Source organism: Oncorhynchus tshawytscha, linkage group LG33, assembly GCF_018296145.1.
Source record: "Oncorhynchus tshawytscha isolate Ot180627B linkage group LG33, Otsh_v2.0, whole genome shotgun sequence".
NCBI classification, from domain to species: domain Eukaryota; kingdom Metazoa; phylum Chordata; class Actinopteri; order Salmoniformes; family Salmonidae; genus Oncorhynchus; species Oncorhynchus tshawytscha.
Window position 1 is genome coordinate 31658714 of NC_056461.1, and position 20535 is coordinate 31679248.

At 43.8% G+C, this 20535-nt stretch overlaps 1 protein-coding gene across 4 annotated transcripts in view; it reads right to left on the minus strand.

Moving 5' to 3' along the window:
• nrxn2a (neurexin 2a) overlaps nt 1-20535 on the minus strand; it is a 386153-nt gene that overhangs the window by 35177 nt on the left and 330441 nt on the right. For all 4 annotated transcript variants that reach the window (XM_042311448.1, XM_042311449.1, XM_042311450.1 and 1 more), the window contains one exon: nt 7772-7953. In XM_042311448.1, coding sequence (XP_042167382.1) covers nt 7772-7953 — 182 coding nt within the window. The remainder of the gene's footprint in view (nt 1-7771; nt 7954-20535) is intronic.

Sequence of the window (20535 nt, forward strand, 5' to 3'; positions counted from 1 at the left end):
TGGATATGTGATAGCTGAGACAGGCGATATGGATATGCGATAGCTGAGAAAGGTGATATGGATATGTGATAGAAGGAATAGCTCATGGTTAAGGCATTGCTGTTTACACCTTCCACGTGCGAAGACTAAAGTGCATCTATTTTCAAATTCTTTTTTAATTTTCATGAGCTCTGAGGACACAAGGGAATGCAGGGTGCACTCTAAAGCCAGCTAACGCATACAAACAAAAACATAGAATTTCCATTCAAAAGAGGAGAAGAGCAGAAATAGAGATTGCAACCACAGGTGTACTTACATCCATATATCTTGTTGAACATAGCAGAAACCCCCACAATATTGATCTGCTTTTCCCAGCATCATGATGACTCAATAAATCATCTCTCTTTTTTTTCATTTAAGACAACGTTTTGGTATTTTTCCTAATTTTCAACAGTGTGTGGGTCTCCATCTCTTCTAGAAACCAACACAAAGAATACACAGCTAACGCATCCTATGGAGCATGTAAAGAAAGACAGGGCCATTCAGTGGTGCGGTTGAAAATGGAAAGTTATGGGTGGTAAGAGACCCACCCTCCAGAGAGCAATTAGGAGAGTATGCAGCAGACGGTGAGAAAAAGCTAAAAGGTCCAATTGCACAGAAACAGGCCATACAATTAGTGTCAATTGAATAGAACATCAGGAAATGGGTCTATTTTGGTAGTGTTGTGTGTCTCATCTTTCAGCAACGTGCATCTTAGCAACATAAGCAGTCTAGTTTCGACCAATTTTAGAGGCTAGAAAGAATATAATGGGATTTGAAAATGTGAATTAAGCAAGGAAAATATAAATGAGGGATAAGAATTTAAAATGGTGGAGATCCGCAAATCAAATCTCTTGAATAACAACAGGCAACAATGACTGTCACTCCAGGATAACACAATCAAGCTGCAGTCAATAAAGGTAGCATAACTGGACAATCAAGTGTTGTAACATAATAAAAGAGCAAGCCTTCCCTTATGGAAGGAGCCCCATCTTTCAAGAACAGGTGTGGTTATTACACCATGCACCGCCTTGTCACAGATCCCCCTTTGCTTTTAATCACATTTGTCCTGGGGAAACACACTGCTAAAAAGCTGATTTCCCAGAGGAGGGACACTGCCGCTGGCAGCTGCGCACCAGTCACAGACATAGTAGCAGAAACAGTCAGATATGGACAGGAGGCTCAGTGTTGAAACAGCACCCTGCATTCACCAATCTGCCTCACTAGCAAGTTTATTTGGAACTTGCACATGGCCGAGAGGCCTGTTTGAAGTTCCACTAATCCTCTTTTCAGGTAAATTGTGTTGACCATATACAACAACTGACAACTCAGAAAAAACAATGAGATACAGCACTCACAGCTCAGCCAGCATTTAGTCCATCCAGCACCATGGACAGCGTAAACACAACCAGGGCCGGATATAGAAACCATAGCCCCCTCCCCCACTCCCTCTTCAATTTATTGTTGAAGAAAAATACCCTTTATAATAAAATCATAATAACATTTGCGATGTGGCATAGGCAACAGTTGAGCAGAGGGTCCAGAACAAATTTAACTGGGTCCAGAACAAATTTGGCCTTTTAAAAATGCATTTCATAAATTCTACAGCATTTACATGATAGAAGACATGAGCTGAATCTTTTTTAACATCACATAAATGATTGAAAGGAGTGTCTAGTCTAACACTGACAAACTGAGATCAATCTTGTCTTGAATTCGAACAAACAATACCCCAGGTCAATGAAGCGACACACATATTGTATAATATTAGGAGGATATATATACAGTATATACAGTTGAAGTCGGAAGTTTACATACATCTGGGCCAAATACATTTAAACTCAGTTTTTCACAATTCCTGACATTTAATCTTAGTAAAAATTCCCTGTCTTAGGTCAGTTAGGATCATCACTTTATTTTAAGAATGTGAAATGTCAGAATAATAGTAGAGAGAATGATACATTTAAACTTTTATTTCTTTCATCACATTCCCAGTGGGTCATAAGTTTACATACACTCAATTAGTATTTGGTAGCATTGCCTTTAAATAGTTTAACTTGGGTCAAATGTTTTGGGTAGCCTTCCACAAGCTTTCCACAATAAGTTGGGTGAATTTTGGCCCATTCCTCCTGACAGAGCTTGTGTAACTGAGTCAGGTTTGTAGGCCTTCTTGCTCGCACACGCTTTTTCAGTTCTGCCCACAAATTGTCTATAGGATTGAGGTCAGGGCTTTGTGATTTTCATGATGCCATCTATTTTGTGAAGTGAACCAGTCCCTCCTGCAGCAAAGCACCCCCACAACATGATGCTGCCACCCCCGTGCTTCATGGTTGGGATGGTGTTCTTCAGCTTGCAAGCATCCCCCTTTTCCCTCCAAATATAATAATGGTCATTATGGCTAAACAGTGCTATTTTGTTTCATCAGACCAGAGGACATTTCTCCAAAAAGTACGATCTTTGTCCCCATGTGCAGTTGCAAACCGTAGTCTGGATTTTTTATGGCAGTTTTGGAGCAGTGGCTTCTTCCTTGCTGAGCGGCCTTTCAGGTTATGTCGATATAGGACTAATTTTTACTGTGAATATAGATACTTATGTAACTGTATCCTCCAGCATCTTCACAAGGTCCTTTGCTGTTGTTCTGAGATTGATTTGCACTTTTCACACCAAAGTACGTTAATCTCTAGGAGACAGAACGTGTCTCCTTCCTGAGCGGTATGACGGCTGGTATGATGGCTGCGTGGTCCCATGGTGTTTATACTTGCGTACTATTGTTTGTACAGATGAACGTAGTACCTTCAGACGTTTGGAAATTGCTCCCAAGGATGAATCAGACTTGTGGAGGTCTACAATTTTTTCTGAGGTCTTGGCTGATTTCTTTTGATTTTCCCATGATGTCAAGCAAAAGGCACTGAGTTTGAAGGTAGGCCTTGAAATACATCCACAGGTACACCTCCAATTGACTCAACTGATGTCAATTAGTTAAGTGAGACTATCCTACTACGTTCATCACCAATAGAACATGGCTGGTTATCTTCCAGAGTGAACAAGAGTAGAAGAGTAGAACAAGAGTAGAAGACGGACAATCAGAGCCATACAGCTGGAAGGCCAACAACTTTCTGAGAAGGGTTGGTTCCGCCCGAGATAAACAATGAATCTTCCTGTGGTTGGCGGTTGCGGTAATAAAATAATATATATATATATATATATATATATATATTACATATATAATATACACTGAGTATACAAAACACTAAGGGCACCTGCTCTTTCCATGACATAAACTGACCAGGTGAATCCAGGTGAAAGCTCACTTGTTAAATCCACTTCACAGGTTTGTGTCAAGAGCTGCAACGCTGCTGGGTTTTCACACTCAAAAGTTTCCCATGTGTATCAAGAATGGTCCACCACCCAAAGGACATCCAGCCAACTTGACACAACTGTAAGAGGCATTGGAGTTAACATGGGCCAGCATCCCTGTGGAACACTTTCGACACCTTGTTGAGTCCATGCCCTGATGAATTGAGGCTGTCGTGAGGGCAAAGGGGGGTGCAACTCAATATTAGGAAGGCATTCCGGTAAGCCCCTGCATTAATCCGGCCTTGAACATGACTCAGCCAGTGTAGCCAATTCAGCACCATGGACAGGACAGATGACTCAGGGTACATACAGAGTGCTGGCTGCTGCCTGTGCATAAGGAAGCACCAGAGACGGAAGAGGAAGCGAGACATCCCACACCCTCATTTTTTCTGGTTGATATACAGTCAATGAACTAGGTAGACCATACCCAGCTGCTATTGCATTTTTGTCAATGGGAGAGCCACCCAATAAGTTGATATTTTTTTCATTGCTAAACGGCCTGAGTAAGCACCATCTGTTGAAGCACATGAAGAGAGGTCAGGGCATGGGGAAGTTGGGCCAAGGTTAGTGCAACATGGTGAACAAACTTGTGGGCATGACATGCACACAATAATGCCTTGACTCCAGGGCTCTCTAGCTCTCATCCATGGATACTAAAAATGACCAAACTTTCAACATTTTATATACAGCACAGCAGACAATGCAATTTCCCAATGCTATTATTTATGAATGAATCCAAAGCACTAGCCTTTATCACTGCATGCTAACTAAGTAGCATAATGGGCCACAGCTGGGGGGAGGCTAATTTCATGTAAGTATTAATCAAGCAGACGGGTGGGTTCAGCTAATTACTCTAGGAAGGGTTCCAGCTCTTTACCTTCTCATCAGCCAAGCTTCTTTGTCTCTCCTCAAATGATGAAATAAAATGATCCTTTAGCTTGTCACTTAACTTTTTTTCTGCAAATCTCTTGTTAAAAGGGATTGTTTGAAGATGTCGCTATGTCCAATAATCAGTCGCGACTCCCCTGCTTGCTAATGGCTAAACAGCTCCATCACACACCAGACGGATATACAGCATCACATTTTGTTCCACGCAAGAGGATTATGCCTCAGATCCAGGGGTAACAATACATATTTCAATTTGACACTTTATTACCCTCTAAACTTTTACAAATAAAGTCCTTCTATTTGCAGATGCAATGTTTTAGGGTAGCTTGCCATAGTATATTTGACAGGTATTGAAACAGGTACACATTTTTTCGATCAGCTTTTCAGCAGGAAGTTGTCATCACGCCTAAATGGCCGTCAAACTCCTTTCATCCATCATGCTCATCCTGAGAGAGAGGGCTCTTTCTGGGCCCAACTGCTGCTTCATCCCACAGGCCCTCAGAGAGAAAGAGAGAGGGGGGGCAGGGCCCGGGGGTACCAGGTGGAGATTCTTTGCTCTGTAACTAACCAAAGCCTACTTTATGTCAGCAAATTAATCACCCAACCCTGTGCTGGGAATAATCAATACACTCATCACACACACTCAGAGGAAGCCTCCACTCAGACTGCCAGACACCAGTGCTAGCACACACACGCTAACACATGCTGGTGCACACACACACACACACAGACACACACAGACACAGACACAGACACACACACACACACACACACACACACACACACACACACACACACACACACACACACACACACACACACACACACACACACACACACACACACACACACACACACACACACCCCTCCATCAGTGAGCAGCTCCTGCCTGAAGAGCCTGTGGATCCAACCCTAGACTCCGTGGCTTAGTGACTAATGGCTTTACAATGGAGAAACCCGCCTCTGGCGCCTAAACTGCAGCAAGTTGAGTGCAGGACGAAAGACAAGACATGCTGCATATCATATATTCTGTTACTTGCATTCATCCTATCATCCACTGCTCTCTCTCTCTCTGAGATGTGGATATCCTGAAGCCAACAGCTTAGCTCAACACAGTGCTGCTCCTGCACCTCCTTCTGAACGCTGTCACGTTCATGACCAATTGGATTAGAGGTTGTTGTTGGTGGTGGTAATTTAGTTACTGCAGAAACCTTCTCCTAGAGCAACAACCATGACAGGAGAAGCAACATTTTTACGGTGGCAATAGATGCCATCATACTATATTAGACATAGCTTTGATCTAAGCATAAATCCTTATTTGACATGTTACACCTCTTCCTCAGAATGAAGCTATAAATATTATTTGATTTTTTTGCAGTTTTGTTGAATAACCTGGGCATAAAATGTCATCTATAAGGCAGTTTACTCTTTCTCTCTCTAGTTCTAACCCCTCCCATCTCTGGTTCTTTATTGGTAACAAATAAACAATCCATGAAAATAAGAGGGTCATAAACAATAAACCAACACAGGATCTATACGCATGCTGTTTCAAAAAGAGTGAATTCATTTATTTACAGCAGATTCCCTAACACATACTGTTTATAGTCTATGGTGTCAATGCTGCCGTTGACTCTCAAATCAACTGTAGATTCCCTTGTTGTCAGCTCACCAGGTAGCTTCTCGTGTTCCTTATACAGTATAATTGTAACAGGGTTGTTGAAGAAACAAACACACTCCCCCTGGGGAACAAGCTACTCCTTTAACCACCATCTGGGTCAGCTGTGTTTGGGCTCAGACTCAAACAGGGACATAACATACACTATATATACACGAGTATGTGGACAATCCTTCAAATGAGTGGATTCAGCTTTTTCAGCCACACCCGTTGCTGACAAGTATATAAAATCGAAGCACACAGCCATGCAATCTCCAAAGACAAACATTGAAGTAGAATGGCCTCACTGAAGAGCTCAGTGACTTTCAATGTGGCACCGTCATAGGATGCCACCTTTCCAACAAGTCAGTTCGTCAAATTTATGCCCTGATAGAGCTGCCCCGGTCAACTATAAGTGAGGTTATTGTGATGTGGAAACGTCTAGGAGCAACAACGGCCACACAAGCTCACAGAACAGGACCCCTGAGTGCTGAAGTGGGTAGTGTATTAAAACCATCTGTCCTCGGTTGCAACACTCACTCCCGAGTTCCAAACTGCCTCTGGAAGCAAAGTCAGCACAAAAACTGTTTGTCGGGGGCTTCATGAAATGGGTTTTCATGGCCGAGCAGCCGCACACAAGCCTAAATTCACCATGAGCAATGCCAAGTATTGCTGCCATTGAAACGCGTTCCCTGGAGTGATGAATCACGTTTCACCATCTGGCAGTCCCAATGCATAGTGCAAACTGTCAAGTTTGGTGGAGGAGGAATAATGGTCTGGGGATATTTTTAATGGTTCGGTCAATCTTAATGCCACAGCATACAATGACATTCTAGACGATTCTGTGCTTCCAACTTTGTGTCAACAGTTTGGGGAAGGCCCTTTCCTGTTTCAGCATGACAATGCCCCTGTGCACAAATCGAGGTCCATACAGAAATGGTTTGTTGAGATTAGTGTGGAAGAACTTGACTGGCCTGCACAGAGCCCTGACCTCAACCCCATCGAACACCTTTGGGATGAATTGGAACATTGACTGCGAGCCATGCCTAATTGTCCAACATCAGTGCCCGACCTCACTAATGCTCTTGTGGTTGAATGGAAGCAAGTCCCAGCAGCAATGTTCCAACATCTAGTGGAAAGTCTTCCCAGAAGAGTGGAGGCTGTTATAGCAGCAAAGTGGTGACCAACTCCATATTAATGGCCATGATATTGGAATGAGATGTTTGACGAGCAGGTGTCCACATACTTTTAGTCATGTAGTGTATCTGACTTAAAGGCTTCTTTAGAAAATAGCACACACTACGCTACTGTTGGGCTCAGCATCTGCTATCCTAGTGTTAAACAGCTAGGGTAACATAGCATGCGAGCACTGTGAATATTGAATTAATAATGAATTCAGATGAAATAGTTTAACTGCATCGTTTTCTACTGGAACTCTAATTGCAAGTAATGAGCTAGAGGTCAACGAAGCATTTGCCAGTGGGATGTACTGCCATAACAATCTCTGCCCCCTGCTATTTTAATGAGCAAACACTTGCATTGTTTCTCTCCTGCTAATCCAGATACATGGTGCATACTTTCCTTGGCACTAATCATCGATATCATGAGTAATAATTGCCATATGTCCTTTTCTATGGAAATTGAGAGACATTTTATCAATTAACACAGTCTTTCTATGCACCTCAATTAGTCCTCCAAAATCTCCAGCAAGATCATTTCAGGATTCTGTACAGCCTATGAGCTCACCCTAAGCCTTTGTTCTCAACCCCAATAGAAAAGGGGACCTAAATCCCTGATCCTTTACCCTATCCCACAGTACCCTCCCCCCTCCCCCCCACCCCTTCCTGTCCTTACTATGTGCAGCTGCAGGTAGTCTCCCAGTCCACTGGTGCTCTCCACTCGGACCAAGATGGCGTCTTTCTGTTGAGTACTGAAGCCCACAGCTAGGCGGTCAGCTCTGGTGCTCGGCCTCTCATTAGGGGCCCAGATGTACGTGATGAGGGCTCCTCCTCTCCCAAAGATATACGTGGTCCCAGCTAAGGAAAAATGGAGACAAACAGAAATATTATAAGGAGATTGAGAGATAGGGACAGGATATTGAGGGAGAAGGGGGAGACATTATTAGAGAGAGAGAGAGTTGTTAGAGAGCGTTCCTTCAGGATACATTTTTTATTATTTCTTCCCATCAGACCTTACTATCTTTACAGAGATTTCTCTTCAGTAACACTCAACCTAAATTTAGATGCCTATTTTCTTTCCAAGTACAAGGCTGTGACAGCTTCATCACATTCCCTAACACAAGCCATTATTCCCTTTGCAGAAACAACATGTCATACACCGGTGCATCAAGACTGACACCAACAGGCTCTTGAACAGCTTCTATCCCCAAGCAATCAATACAACTGATAAATAGCTACACAGACCGAGTTTACCTTGTATCTTTATTGACCTGTTATTTCAGTATTTGCACTGTCTCTATGCCCACTCACAGGGCCCTACACACTGTCTCTATGCCCACTCACAGGGCCCTACACACTGTCTCTATGCCCACTCACAGGGCCCTACACACTGTCTCTATGCCCACTCACAGGGCCCTACACACTGTCTCTATGCCCACTCACAGGGCCCTACACACTGTCTCTATGCCCACTCACAGTCACTCCAACACACTCACAGGGCCCTACACACTGTCTCTATGCCCACTCACAGGGCCCTACACACTGTCTCTATGCCCACTCACAGGGCCCTACACACTGTCTCTATGCCCACTCACAGGGCCCACACACTGTCTCAGGGCCCTACACACTGTCTCTATGCCCACTCACAGGGCCCTACACACTGTCTCTATGCCCACTCACAGGGCCCTACACACTGTCTCTATGCCCACTCACAGGGCCCTACACACTGTCTCTATGCCCACTCACAGGGCCCTACACACTGTCTCTATGCCCACTCACAGGGCCCTACACACTGTCACTCCAACACACACACAAACACTCACTCCATCATCTGTTCACTCACACATAATATGCACATACATTTAGACTGACTCTACACACACCCACACCCACTCACATACAAGCTGCTGCTACTCTGTTTATCTTATATCCTGTAGCCTACTCACCTTACCCCTATACATATCTACCTCCATCACTCCAGTATCCCTGCACATGCAGATAATGATATTAGAACTAACTTTTTGAATATTTCTTGTATATATTATACTTACTTACTTTATTTTGTATTTCATATTTCTTATTCTTGTTTCTTTGTGTGTGTGTTTCCAGTAATACATTGTTATAGCTTATTCCCCCAAGTTACCCCACAATGTCACTTTTCAAATTTCAGCACACATTTAAAACACTAAAACAGACACAGCCCATAATCTCACCATTTTTTTTATGCATTCGTGTGCTTTTCTTGTGTCCCATTGGACCACTATTATACAGGAATTGCATCACACCTACCACTTCCATGAGTGGTGTAGGCTGTCAGTTGAGCTGACATGGATCTGGCATTAGGTTATGTAAACCTGCCAGTACTGCAGAGTGGGCAAGGTGCCACCATGTCAAAACATGCCAGCATAACGTCTTGCCCTGCCCAGGGAGTCAACACTGTGCATTGAGTTAAACTGAGATTAATAATTCATGTGAACGTATGGGAGTAAGCAATGAATCACACTGAATACTGTGAATCACACTGAATACTGTGAATCACACTAAATACTATGAATCACACTGAATACTATGAATCACACTGATTCATGTCAAGATATGAATCTCTTTAATGAGTCTCATACTATATAATCCGCTTGACACTTATAACAATATATATCCCTATATAGTTTTTGTTACCCAAAACTATATCTGCAATATTAAAGCTGACACCCAAACAATAAAAGAATAAGTGCAGGGCCTCCAAAGTGGCGCAGTGGTCTAAGGCACACAATTGGCCCATTGTCTTCCGGGTTTGGCTGTCTCTGTCCTGTTGCACTCTTGTACATTTTTAACTAGTTAGTGGCCGCACCCCCGTGAGGCCAGACATTACATCAGGCGTCATGGAATCGTCCCTTTTTTGAAGCACAAACACCAGGAGATTTGGTTGAATGGTTACAGCCATTCTCAACGCGGCCGCTGACAACTCGTACATAAGGTCCTACCTATTCGTTTGTGCCTCGAATACCAACACCAACCGCTGGTGGGGGGGCCCCGAGACACAAAAGGGGGAATACTAGCCCAGACCCATGATGAGCCTCATCAAGGCCGTTGGGGGGGGTCGAGATTACCTGCAACACCGTACGAGGCCGCCAGAGCAGAAAACAAATCTATTTGTAAACTCCCCTATGAGAACAGTGAGGAGCAGACAGGCCCCTAGACGGGGATTATCTTAGAACACATCTAAGATATTACTGAGGTGTACCACACTGGTCGTAAAAGAAGTCCAGTGGACTTCCACCTCCAAAACAAATGGCAAAAATAGTCATGCCTTTCCATGTGTAGTTTCAACTATAATAGTAAAGTGCTCTAATCCTGTGTTCCGGTAGGATAATATTCCATAAATCGGTCGGATAACTGGTCCCCTTGAGTACCAGCACCAATACCAGCACAGTTAGTCCAGCCACAATCAGTAAGAGGATTAGAGACCTCACAAGTCAAATTGCTATTGATAACAGCGACAGAGGATTTAGTAGTCACTCAGATTGCAACACGTGTAAGGGAATCTCCAGAACACTCTTCTGATGGTCAACACACATGCCACTAATAAATAGAACCCTCCATTCAGGAGGAAAGCTATTAGAAGTCATGAACCATGATCACACCGAGTACGACTGGTCCAGTGCTCAGAGAGTACTTCCTCCTCCGTGGATAACATAGCTATGAAATAGACTCCTTCATACCTATCACCACTACAATGGTGTAAGACATCAATTCTTACTGACCTCCAGGCATTGACCTGGAAATTATCTGATGACTTTGCAACTTACCAGGATACTCGGTTCTTTCACTTGGCATGTGCGCTTATGTAAGCATAAACACACAGGTACAACGGAACATTTAATGAGGATTTATGATCGGATCACTTAAGGGGCCAAAAAAATCCCAATCTTAGCAAATACATTTTTTTACACTGAGGCCTTTGACTCTATAGCTACAGTACTCACCAGTTTCTCCACAGAGGTCCATAGGTCATCCCTGTAGATTGCCTGAAGCTTGGGCCTTACAGCTGTAGACTTATCATGTCGTTATCCACTTAGGATAGTATATAGTCCAATTAGATGAAGGTGTGATAACTATATTTTGTACATCTTTTGTTTATGATTTTATTCCTTTTCATTTAATTTCCTTTGACACTTAGGAGGTGATAGAGCCATAAACAAGTTCCTCATACAAACATCACTTAGTGCAACAATGGCGCTCATTTGTATATTTCGTGAGTGTGTGTGCATTGTTAACATCTGCCTAAATTACAGCCCAGATCTTCCAGTCTGGATGACCAGATAACAGGTCCGGAACGGTGATCCCAATCCGGACATCCACTGCCATTCCTTGTGGCAGCCTGCTCCATTTGCAGAAATCCTACCCCGGTTGAACACCAGAGGGGGACTGCAACGATGATCCACAACCAGGACATCACGTGGTAGTTATTTTATGTTGGTTTACAACGTGCAGAATCCTTCCAAGTTGAAACCACCAGAGGGGGACTGTGATCACCGACCGGACATCCACTGCCCATCCTGGTGGTGGAATGCTCTGCTTTCAGAGAGCCTACCAAGGTAAACCACCAGAGGGGGACTGTGATCACCAACCAGACATCCACTGCCCATCCTGGTGGTGGAATGCTCTGCTTTCAGAGAGCCTACCAAGGTAAACCACCAGAGGGGGACTGTGATCACCAACCAGACATCCACTGCCCATCCTGGTGGTGGAATGCTCTGCTTTCAGAGAGCCTACCAAGGTAAACCACCAGAGGGGGACTGTGATCACCAACCAGACATCCACTGCCCATCCTGGTGGTGGAATGCTCTGCTTTCAGAGAGCCTACCAAGGTAAACCACCAGAGGGGGACTGTGATCACCGACCAGACATCCACTGCCCATCCTGGTGGTGGAATGCTCTGCTTTCAGAGAGCCTACCAAGGTAAACCACCAGAGGGGGACTGTGATCACCGACCAGACATCCACTGCCCATCCTGGTGGTCGACTGCTCTGCTTTCAGAGAGCCTACCAAGGTAAACCACCAGAGGGGGACTGTGATCACCGACCAGACATCCACTGCCCATCCTGGTGGTGGAATGCTCTGCTTTCAGAGAGCCTACCAAGGTAAACCACCAGAGGGGGACTGCAACGATTATCCACAACCAGGGCATCACGTGGTAGTTATTTTTAAGTTGGTTTACAACTTGCAGAATCCTTCCAAGTTGAATCCACCAGAGGGGGACTGTCATAACTCTCCTGTGACGATCTGAAGGATCAGGTTACAGTGGGTCCGCTCTAAAGCGTGCTCTCCCTCGTAGAGGAGGAGAGCGGGAAGTCGGCTGTTTATGGTCGGTCATAAATACGCTGCCCCTATGCTCTGGGGTGTTAGAGATTGGAATGTAAACTGTGGAACACAGAGAGACCATTGGACATCAGAAGTTAGAATAATTAAATCATATTTATATTTTTGAGAATGCGGGAGTGGTGCGTGGACACTTAAGGGACAGTCAAAACGAGTGTGTTTCATTTGGTGATCTCATGAAGAACAGGAAACACACATAACTGTATCTCTTAAAGTGTACATTTCCCAGCTGTCAGGTTTACATCTAGATGTTGGATACAATTCATGAGTAAATATGAAACTATTTGTGAGAAGATGTAATATGATGTTGACCTTCTAAATGAGATAATTGTTAAGATATAAAGTTTTAACTAGTCAGTGTCCATGCCCCCTTGAGGCCAGACATTGCATCAGGCATCATAGAATCGCTCCTTTTTCCACAGAGTATAAAAGTATTTCCTACAAAATTGACATTAAGTCAGAGAACGCCGGGACGGAGTCCCCACATTGGAATGGCTACAATTCTATAGACCATTAGACCAGAAAATATGGAGCTGAGGCTACATAGGCCAGGGAGACCATACAGTGTGTAGCACTGGCTACACGGCTGGAAATGGTTCAACTCTGAGACGATCGATCACTACAGAATAAGAGCAAATCCTAGACGTAGAATTACTAGTCTGCAGCGGGAAATTACGGAACTCTAGTATGAGAATACTGACAACCGCAAAAGCATCTATTCTATGCAACAACCATCTGTACGCCTGACATATCCATTTCAACAGACAATATACCAGAGCCGCTGAGAAAGAGACAACCACGAAAGACATTGTGACTTCTGGGGAAGTTAACCAGAGACTCTCTGATTATCTGACTCTCCAGCAGATGGACCGACAAATTCCAACAGAGAAGACAACGACATACGGGTGTAAATATAAAGATTGTAATTATTCTCGAATGGGTGGCCGTTCATGTGCAAAGGATTAGCATTTCAATTAATATAATTATCAACTGTGTGTAGTGAATCCATTTGGTCTCTCCTGCTCTTTTCCTGTCCCCACCCCTTTCCATTGTCTACCAAGCAGTCATACCGGTTTAGCCCACAAGGGACTTATAAATGCATTGTGTTAGTAACCAATATCTACTGTTTGTTATGTATTTCTGTGATTATTTAGTTAGCTAGTAAATAAATAATTAAGCCAATTTGTATATTGCTGATTCATCATTTAGGCTAGGGTTCGTGCAGATATCCAAGGGTTTATAATGTTCAGTAATGAGAACTAATGAGGTAATAATGATACATTAATAGAAGGCTAATCGATAAGATATGAAAATATCTGAAGAGTCGATTCGGGAAATAGACAAACATTTTCCCGTGGTGCCCCGACTTCCTAGTCAATTAAAGTTTACATGATTAGTTCACGTAATAATAATTACACATAGAGAATTGATTTGATAAAATAAGTCTTCACATTAAATGAGTTACAGACATGACAACTGTTGACACGACAACTGTTTACCAAACATAACCTGGTTAACATATTATCTAAGTATTTTCTACAACTGTTTTAATTAGCTTCATCAGAAGATTGACATTATATTTCAGTTATGAGTGGTTCGTTCGCCTCCACAGAACCCCAGGTTGGAAGGTCTGTTCCCCCTGTCGTTCTCTCACTTGCGGCCCTCTACATGAGACGAGAGGATGTGAGGGGAATGATCTGGCAGCTAGTCCCCCAGGTGGAGCAGGGTTTGGGTGGCAGAGCACCTGCTCTCCTGGAACCTGAGAAATGTGCCAGTACTGCATGTGATAGAACCATGACAGCCACAGCTAAATCCATGACAATCACAGCTAAAACTATGACTATCACAGCTAAAACCATGACAACCACAGCTCGTACGGAACATGAGGCTCACCCATTAAGTCACAGTAGGTGCCATGATCAGGGGTGAAGATGACCTCACTTAGGAAGAAAAAGCATGTGAAACTGTCTTGCCTAATTCTGTAGCTTAGTAGACCTGCCTGGGTTGGGGACTTGGAACAGTGGGTGGTGGGTTCTAACATGTTATGTTGTGTGAAATGACTTGCATACTATTTGTAAATGAAAATATATCATGCAAAGAATATGGTGAGTAAGTAGGAAATTGCTTTCAGGTTGCAACTTGTACGTCCTTTTTCCAATACGAGCCGTAGTGGTGGTTGAATGACATGCAGTCTAGCGTGAGTACTTGCACTGAGCTAACATCATTCTGGGTCATGGTTTTGTCTTAGATAAAAGTGAAATGAAGAAGAAGAAGATGATCAGAGGAACACCTGCTGCCAGTGCCCTCCAGTAGAATAAACACTACTACATGTGGGTCAGGCGAGCCTGGGGCCCTGTTCTAATATTAATAGAGAGACTGACACCAGGAGCAACACTTTGATGCAGGCCTCACTGGAGAATGAGACTGTCTCTAGACTCTGTGTGATGCAGGCCTCACTGGAGAATGAGACTGTCTCTAGGCTCTGTGTGATGCAGGCCTCACTGGAGAATGAGACTGTCTCTAGGCTCTGTGTGATGCAGGCCTCACTGGAGAATGAAACTCTAAGCCAGGGCTCTCCAACACTGTTCCTGGAGAGCTCCTGTCCTGTAGGTTTTCGCTCCAACCCTAATCTAGTGCACCTGATTCTGATAATTAGCTGGTTGATAAGCTGAATCAGGTTAGTTACCACTGGGGTTGGATCTAACCTACAGGATGGTACCTCTCCAGGAACAGGGTTGGAGAGTCCTAGCCTCGGCTGTTTTCCATGACCTAATTGGCTAGTAGCCATTAACGTCTTGCTGGTTGAGATAAAGACATATACAGTATGTCAGAAGTTTGCGCGCTATAATGAACAGCATAGTCCCAGTGCCACTGCTCAATCATTCTGGGCACGTGACGATATGCCTGTGGTCTCGACAGGTAGAATAATAATCTTCCATTTCACAGCTCAGTTCCTAATAAATCAAAACGATATTATTAAAAACACATCAATATTTCTGCTTGAGTTGAACAGAAAATTAATTGGTTGAGTTCTGCTCCTCTGGGTTCAGAAGGTTTAATGGAGAAATGATTGATGAGGTATATCATATTACTATTTAAATGAGTAAGGACACAGGCCTGCAAGCAGGCATACACAACATTCAGCAATAACACTTGTCTCTAGTATGCTGCTTTTGCATTGGTTGTTTGTACAGTTCTTTGTTCTTATGAGAGCATTGGCAATATGTTGTCCTGCATTTAAACAGTACACCTATCAAGTACCCCTAAAGCATTGAGCTGAGCCACACACATGATTGTGATTCCTGACAGCATGTCATCCTGGCAGCATGTTAACCTCACACATCTGTGAAGACCAAACAAGAATGTCACTCCTTCTCAGCCTCAGGACACTTTTTGCCTAAAAATGGAAATGGGTTGCAGCGCTTCCAGCTAATTCTGAAACGTGACAAACGTACATTTTTCCTGTACCATAGGTCAATATTTTGATCAAAGATTTAGTACTAACTTATGTACTTAGATTGCCAATCTGCATAACAATATGATGGGACTTAAATTCCAGTGAGTAGAAGACACCATTTGATTGAAGGATTCATTTTGAAACAGTAGTTAGACTACAGATTAGAACCATGACTTATATTTAACACAGGAGTTTGCCTGTTCTTGTGGTACCTACTTAAGCTGGCAGACACAGGATGTCTTGATAAGTCTATTCCTTACACATAACGCTCACATCCACATACCAATATCATACTAGATTATTCAGATAATCCTACTGGGAGGTGCAGTCGCACACAGAATCAGTTTTTTTGTTTGTTGACGAGATAGAAGCTGGATCAAATCTAGATCATTTCTGCACACCCAGTCACACGAAGGTATATCAAACGTTTTTCCTATCGCAAAGTCTGATACCAGTGTTCTCATTCTATTCATAAAATATTTAGAAATAGTTTGTCGATTTGATTTAAACTGAGATTCTGGCCAATCTCAGTTTAAGCCAAAGCGATAAACTATTTCAACATATTTTATGGTGGCACCTAATGGCAAGGGCTGCGGAGAGGGTTCGTCTAAAATGGAGAGGGTTCGTCTAAAGTGGAGAGGGTTCGTCTGAAGTGGAGAAGGTTCGTCTGAAGTGAAGAAGGTTCGTTTAAAGTTGAGAGGGTTCGTCTAAAGTGGAGAGGGTTCGTCTAAAGTGGAGAAGGTTCGTCTGAAGTGAAGAAGGTTTGTTTAAAGTTGAGAGGGTTCGTCTAAAGTGGAGAGGGTTCGTCTAAAGTGGAGAAGGTTCGTCTAAAGTGGAGAGGGTTCGTCTAAAGTGGAGAAGGTTCGTCTAAAGTGGAGAGGGTTCGTCTGAAGTGGAGAGGGTTCGTCTAAAGTGGAGAAGGTTCATCTGAAGTGAAGAAGGTTCGTCTGAAGTGGAGAAAGTTTGTCTAAAGTGGAGAGGGTTCGTTTAAAGTGGAGAGGGTTCGTCTAAAGTGGAGAGGGTTCGTCTGAAGTGGAGAGGGCTAGTCTAAAGTGGAGAGGGTACGTTTAAAGTAGAGAGAGTTTGTCTAAAGTGGGGATCTACGAACTAGACACTGGCCACATTTCACAGCTGAATGTGGAATCATCTACTTGATCGCTTTCCCACTGTTATGTTGAATACCACGACAAATGGGTTTCTAATACCAACAGCACTGATACCAGAGAGCACTGTTATTAATGACCCAATGACAAGCACCAGAGAAGGATTTGTTCAAGTGGATTTTCAAGAGTCTCGCTGGCTAGACGGCTGGACTGAAGGGCTCTCATAGGGAGGAGGAAGCCAGTCCATATCGAATTACTCAGCTGTCCAAATCCTCAATACATTGGTGATGATAGGAGCTGCAGCCAAACAGCAAGACAAAGGATGGGAGAGGGAGACCTGTCCATGTGCAGTGATGCATGCATGTAGGGATTGCTATAGGTGTGATCCTTTGTGTTTCAGCGATATCTAGAGGCATTATTTGTTTTGCCTACATTTAGGAGTGTGTGTGCGCACACAAGTGTATGTGTGTTGTTTGTTTGTGTGTGTGTGTAGGTGTGTTTAGTGTATATGTGCTGAATATCCCATAATTGATTGCTGCTGAGGGTGTGACTGACTGCTGAGGGTGTGTCTGACTGCTGAGGGTGTGTCTGACTGCGGAGCGTGGGTGGTCTGACTGCTGAGGGTGTGTCTGACTGCTGAGGGTGTCTGACTGCTGGGGGTGTGTCTGACTGCTGAGGGTGTGTCTGACTACTGGGGGGTGTCTGACTGCTGGGGTGTGTCTGACTGCTGGGGTGTGTCTGACTGCTGAGGGTGTCTGACTGCTGAGGGTATGTCTGACTGCTGAGGGTGTCTGACTGCTGGGGGTGTGTCTGACTGCTGAGGGTGTGTCTGACTGCTGAGGGTGTGTCTGACTGCTGAGGGTGTGTCTGACTGCTGGGGTGTCTGACTGCTGGGGATGTGTCTGACTGCTGAGGGTGTGTCTGACTGCTGAGGGTGTGTCTGACTGCTGACGGTGTGTCTGACTGCTGAGAGTGTGTCTGACTGCTGAGGGTGTGTCTGACTGCTGAGGGTGTGTCTGTCTGCTGACGGTGAGTCTGACTGCTGAGGGTGTGTCTGACTGCTGACGGTGTGTCTGACTGCTGGGGGTGTGTCTGACTGCTGGGGGTGTGTCTGACTGCTGAGGGTGTGTCTGACTGCTGATGGTGTGTCTGACTGCTGAGGGTGTGTCTGACTGCTGAGGTGTGTTGACTGCTGAGGGTGTGTCTGACTGCTGACGGTGTGTCTGACTGCTGGGGGTGTGTCTGACTGCTGAGGGTGTGTCTGACTGCTGATGGTGTGTCTGACTGCTGAGGGTGTGTCTGACTGCTGAGGGTGTGTTTTTTGTATTTGCTGTATCTATTGTTAAGTGGGTCAACCAAGAGAGGAGGAAGTATGGAGTTCTGCCCCCTGCACTGCACAACCATGCCTTAAAATAGAGCTCATTTGGCACTCTGGGGAAATATTGTGGGGGTGCATGAGTTCCTGTATGTAATTATTGCAACAGTAAATAAGACCCATAATGCCTCCAGTGTAAAACTCTCTGGTAATGTAGGAATAGCATAGCAGCCAAGTCTAACAGAGGCAGAGAGAATTGTTGAGCTGTGAAAATCACCAGCCCTTTCTCTGCGTAGTGAGACCAAATTGCGTTTTTGGGTTTATCCTCTGATTAAAATGCAGCTTCCACAGCCCCCGTTTCCAGTCTCACTTTAACAGAATTTCAGTTTTCCTTCTGTTAGCAGTTTAACACATTCTGTGGCAGCCTGGTCCTGCATGGCTCAGTTGGTAGAGGATGGCACCTGCATCGCCAGGGTTGTGGGTTTGATTCCTGGGGCCACCCACACGTAAAATATATGCACATTTTGGATAAAAGCGTCTGCTATATGGCATATATTATATTAGGATGTATTCTGTAACCATCAACAGGAGCCATAATATTGTACTAAAAGGCTAACAAATCTGGACATAGACATGATCAGTATTAATGATTATATTGTATGCCTTGTACAGAGGTATAGAACAGTAGGCTTTTGCTCTAATACAATGTTGCAGTAATGATGCTCCCTAGAATTGAGACGTGCCACAGCCTTCACAAGCAGAATCCTGCACCTAACCATGTTGCTTTCAGACACTTTCTTCTCAGGGTATGACCTCACCGCAGGGTTTCAACAAGTTTTAAAATTAGCATGATATTTCTCTGTCCTGTTCCTTGCCATTTAGCGCTGTGCTTTGTCTAATCTTATCTTTTCTGCCGGCTACAATTATGGCTGTGGCAGTAGGTGCCACGCTAGAGGTTTCACGCCTATGTTTCAGACACTGATGACATACAGACTGGGACCTTGTTGAACTGCCCTCCACCTCCTCATTTAGATGAGGAGAGAAGAGGATTAACAAGTAGAGAATATGGTTGTGGTTCTGAATCACTACACTATTAGAAAAGGTGCTATCTAGAACCTAAAAGAGTTCTTTGGCTGTCCCCATAGTATAACCTTTGAAGAACCCTTTTTGGTTCCCTGTAGAGCCTTCTTGGGATCCCGTTTGGAACCCTTTTTTCAAAGAGTGTACTAGGGGTTGATACTCTAAAGACCCCCCCCCGCTGCCTACAATTTACCAAAGACGACTTAAACCTATTGAAACTGTAATCACCTTACTCTTTTTCCCATAACTACAGTGTATTTGGAATGGTTCAAGATGAAAATGGCTAGTCACCCTGGCCTGTATCATTTCTAAGCACAATGTGTGATAGGATTCTTCTAAATTCTCTAACAAAGGTCAATCGGTTATTAATTTACCTGGCTGGTGTTGGAAATGAGACGTGTAAGAACAATCTTTTGAATATTTAATTCTTCCAGAAGTGTTATGTTTTATGTATTACTGTAGTAGGAACAAGTTTTTCTCAGCAATATTTTGGGACACACTTTTTCTTATAGGGATTTTGGAATGACAGAATTTATTACTGAGCTTCAACCTGTGAACTTGTGTTCCCTGTTGCTGCCATTGCAGCTGGGCCCTAAACCTGGTGGCAGGTATATTAACAATGTTTCATTAACCTCATTACCTGCCATCTGGCCACCACAAGACCACCATCTAACAAACAGGACAGGAAGTCAGCTCACCTAGCTAACAACTCAGTGGCCATGCTCACCTCCCACTATATTGTAAGGTGGATGTGTTCACATACCTCTACACACACTCTCTCTTTCTCTGTGCCTCTCTTCCTCCACATATTTCGACATACAGCAGTCTCTGACTCTATGGTCATAGACTTAATGAAGATCATTATTGAAGTCATACCAGTCTAGCAGATGCTGTCTTTGCATCTTCTGCTCCATTTGAAAAGGCTCCACCGTTGAAGAGAGCAGCACCACCATTCTCCAGACACTTTAGGATCAATAGGTCTGTGTTATGAATTTGATGTATAATGACTAAATGATGTATACATTTAAAGTAATGATAGGACTATATCTAACAGAATTCTACCCTGTCTCTGTATAATGATGAAGAATGTTTGTCCATAAGAAAAG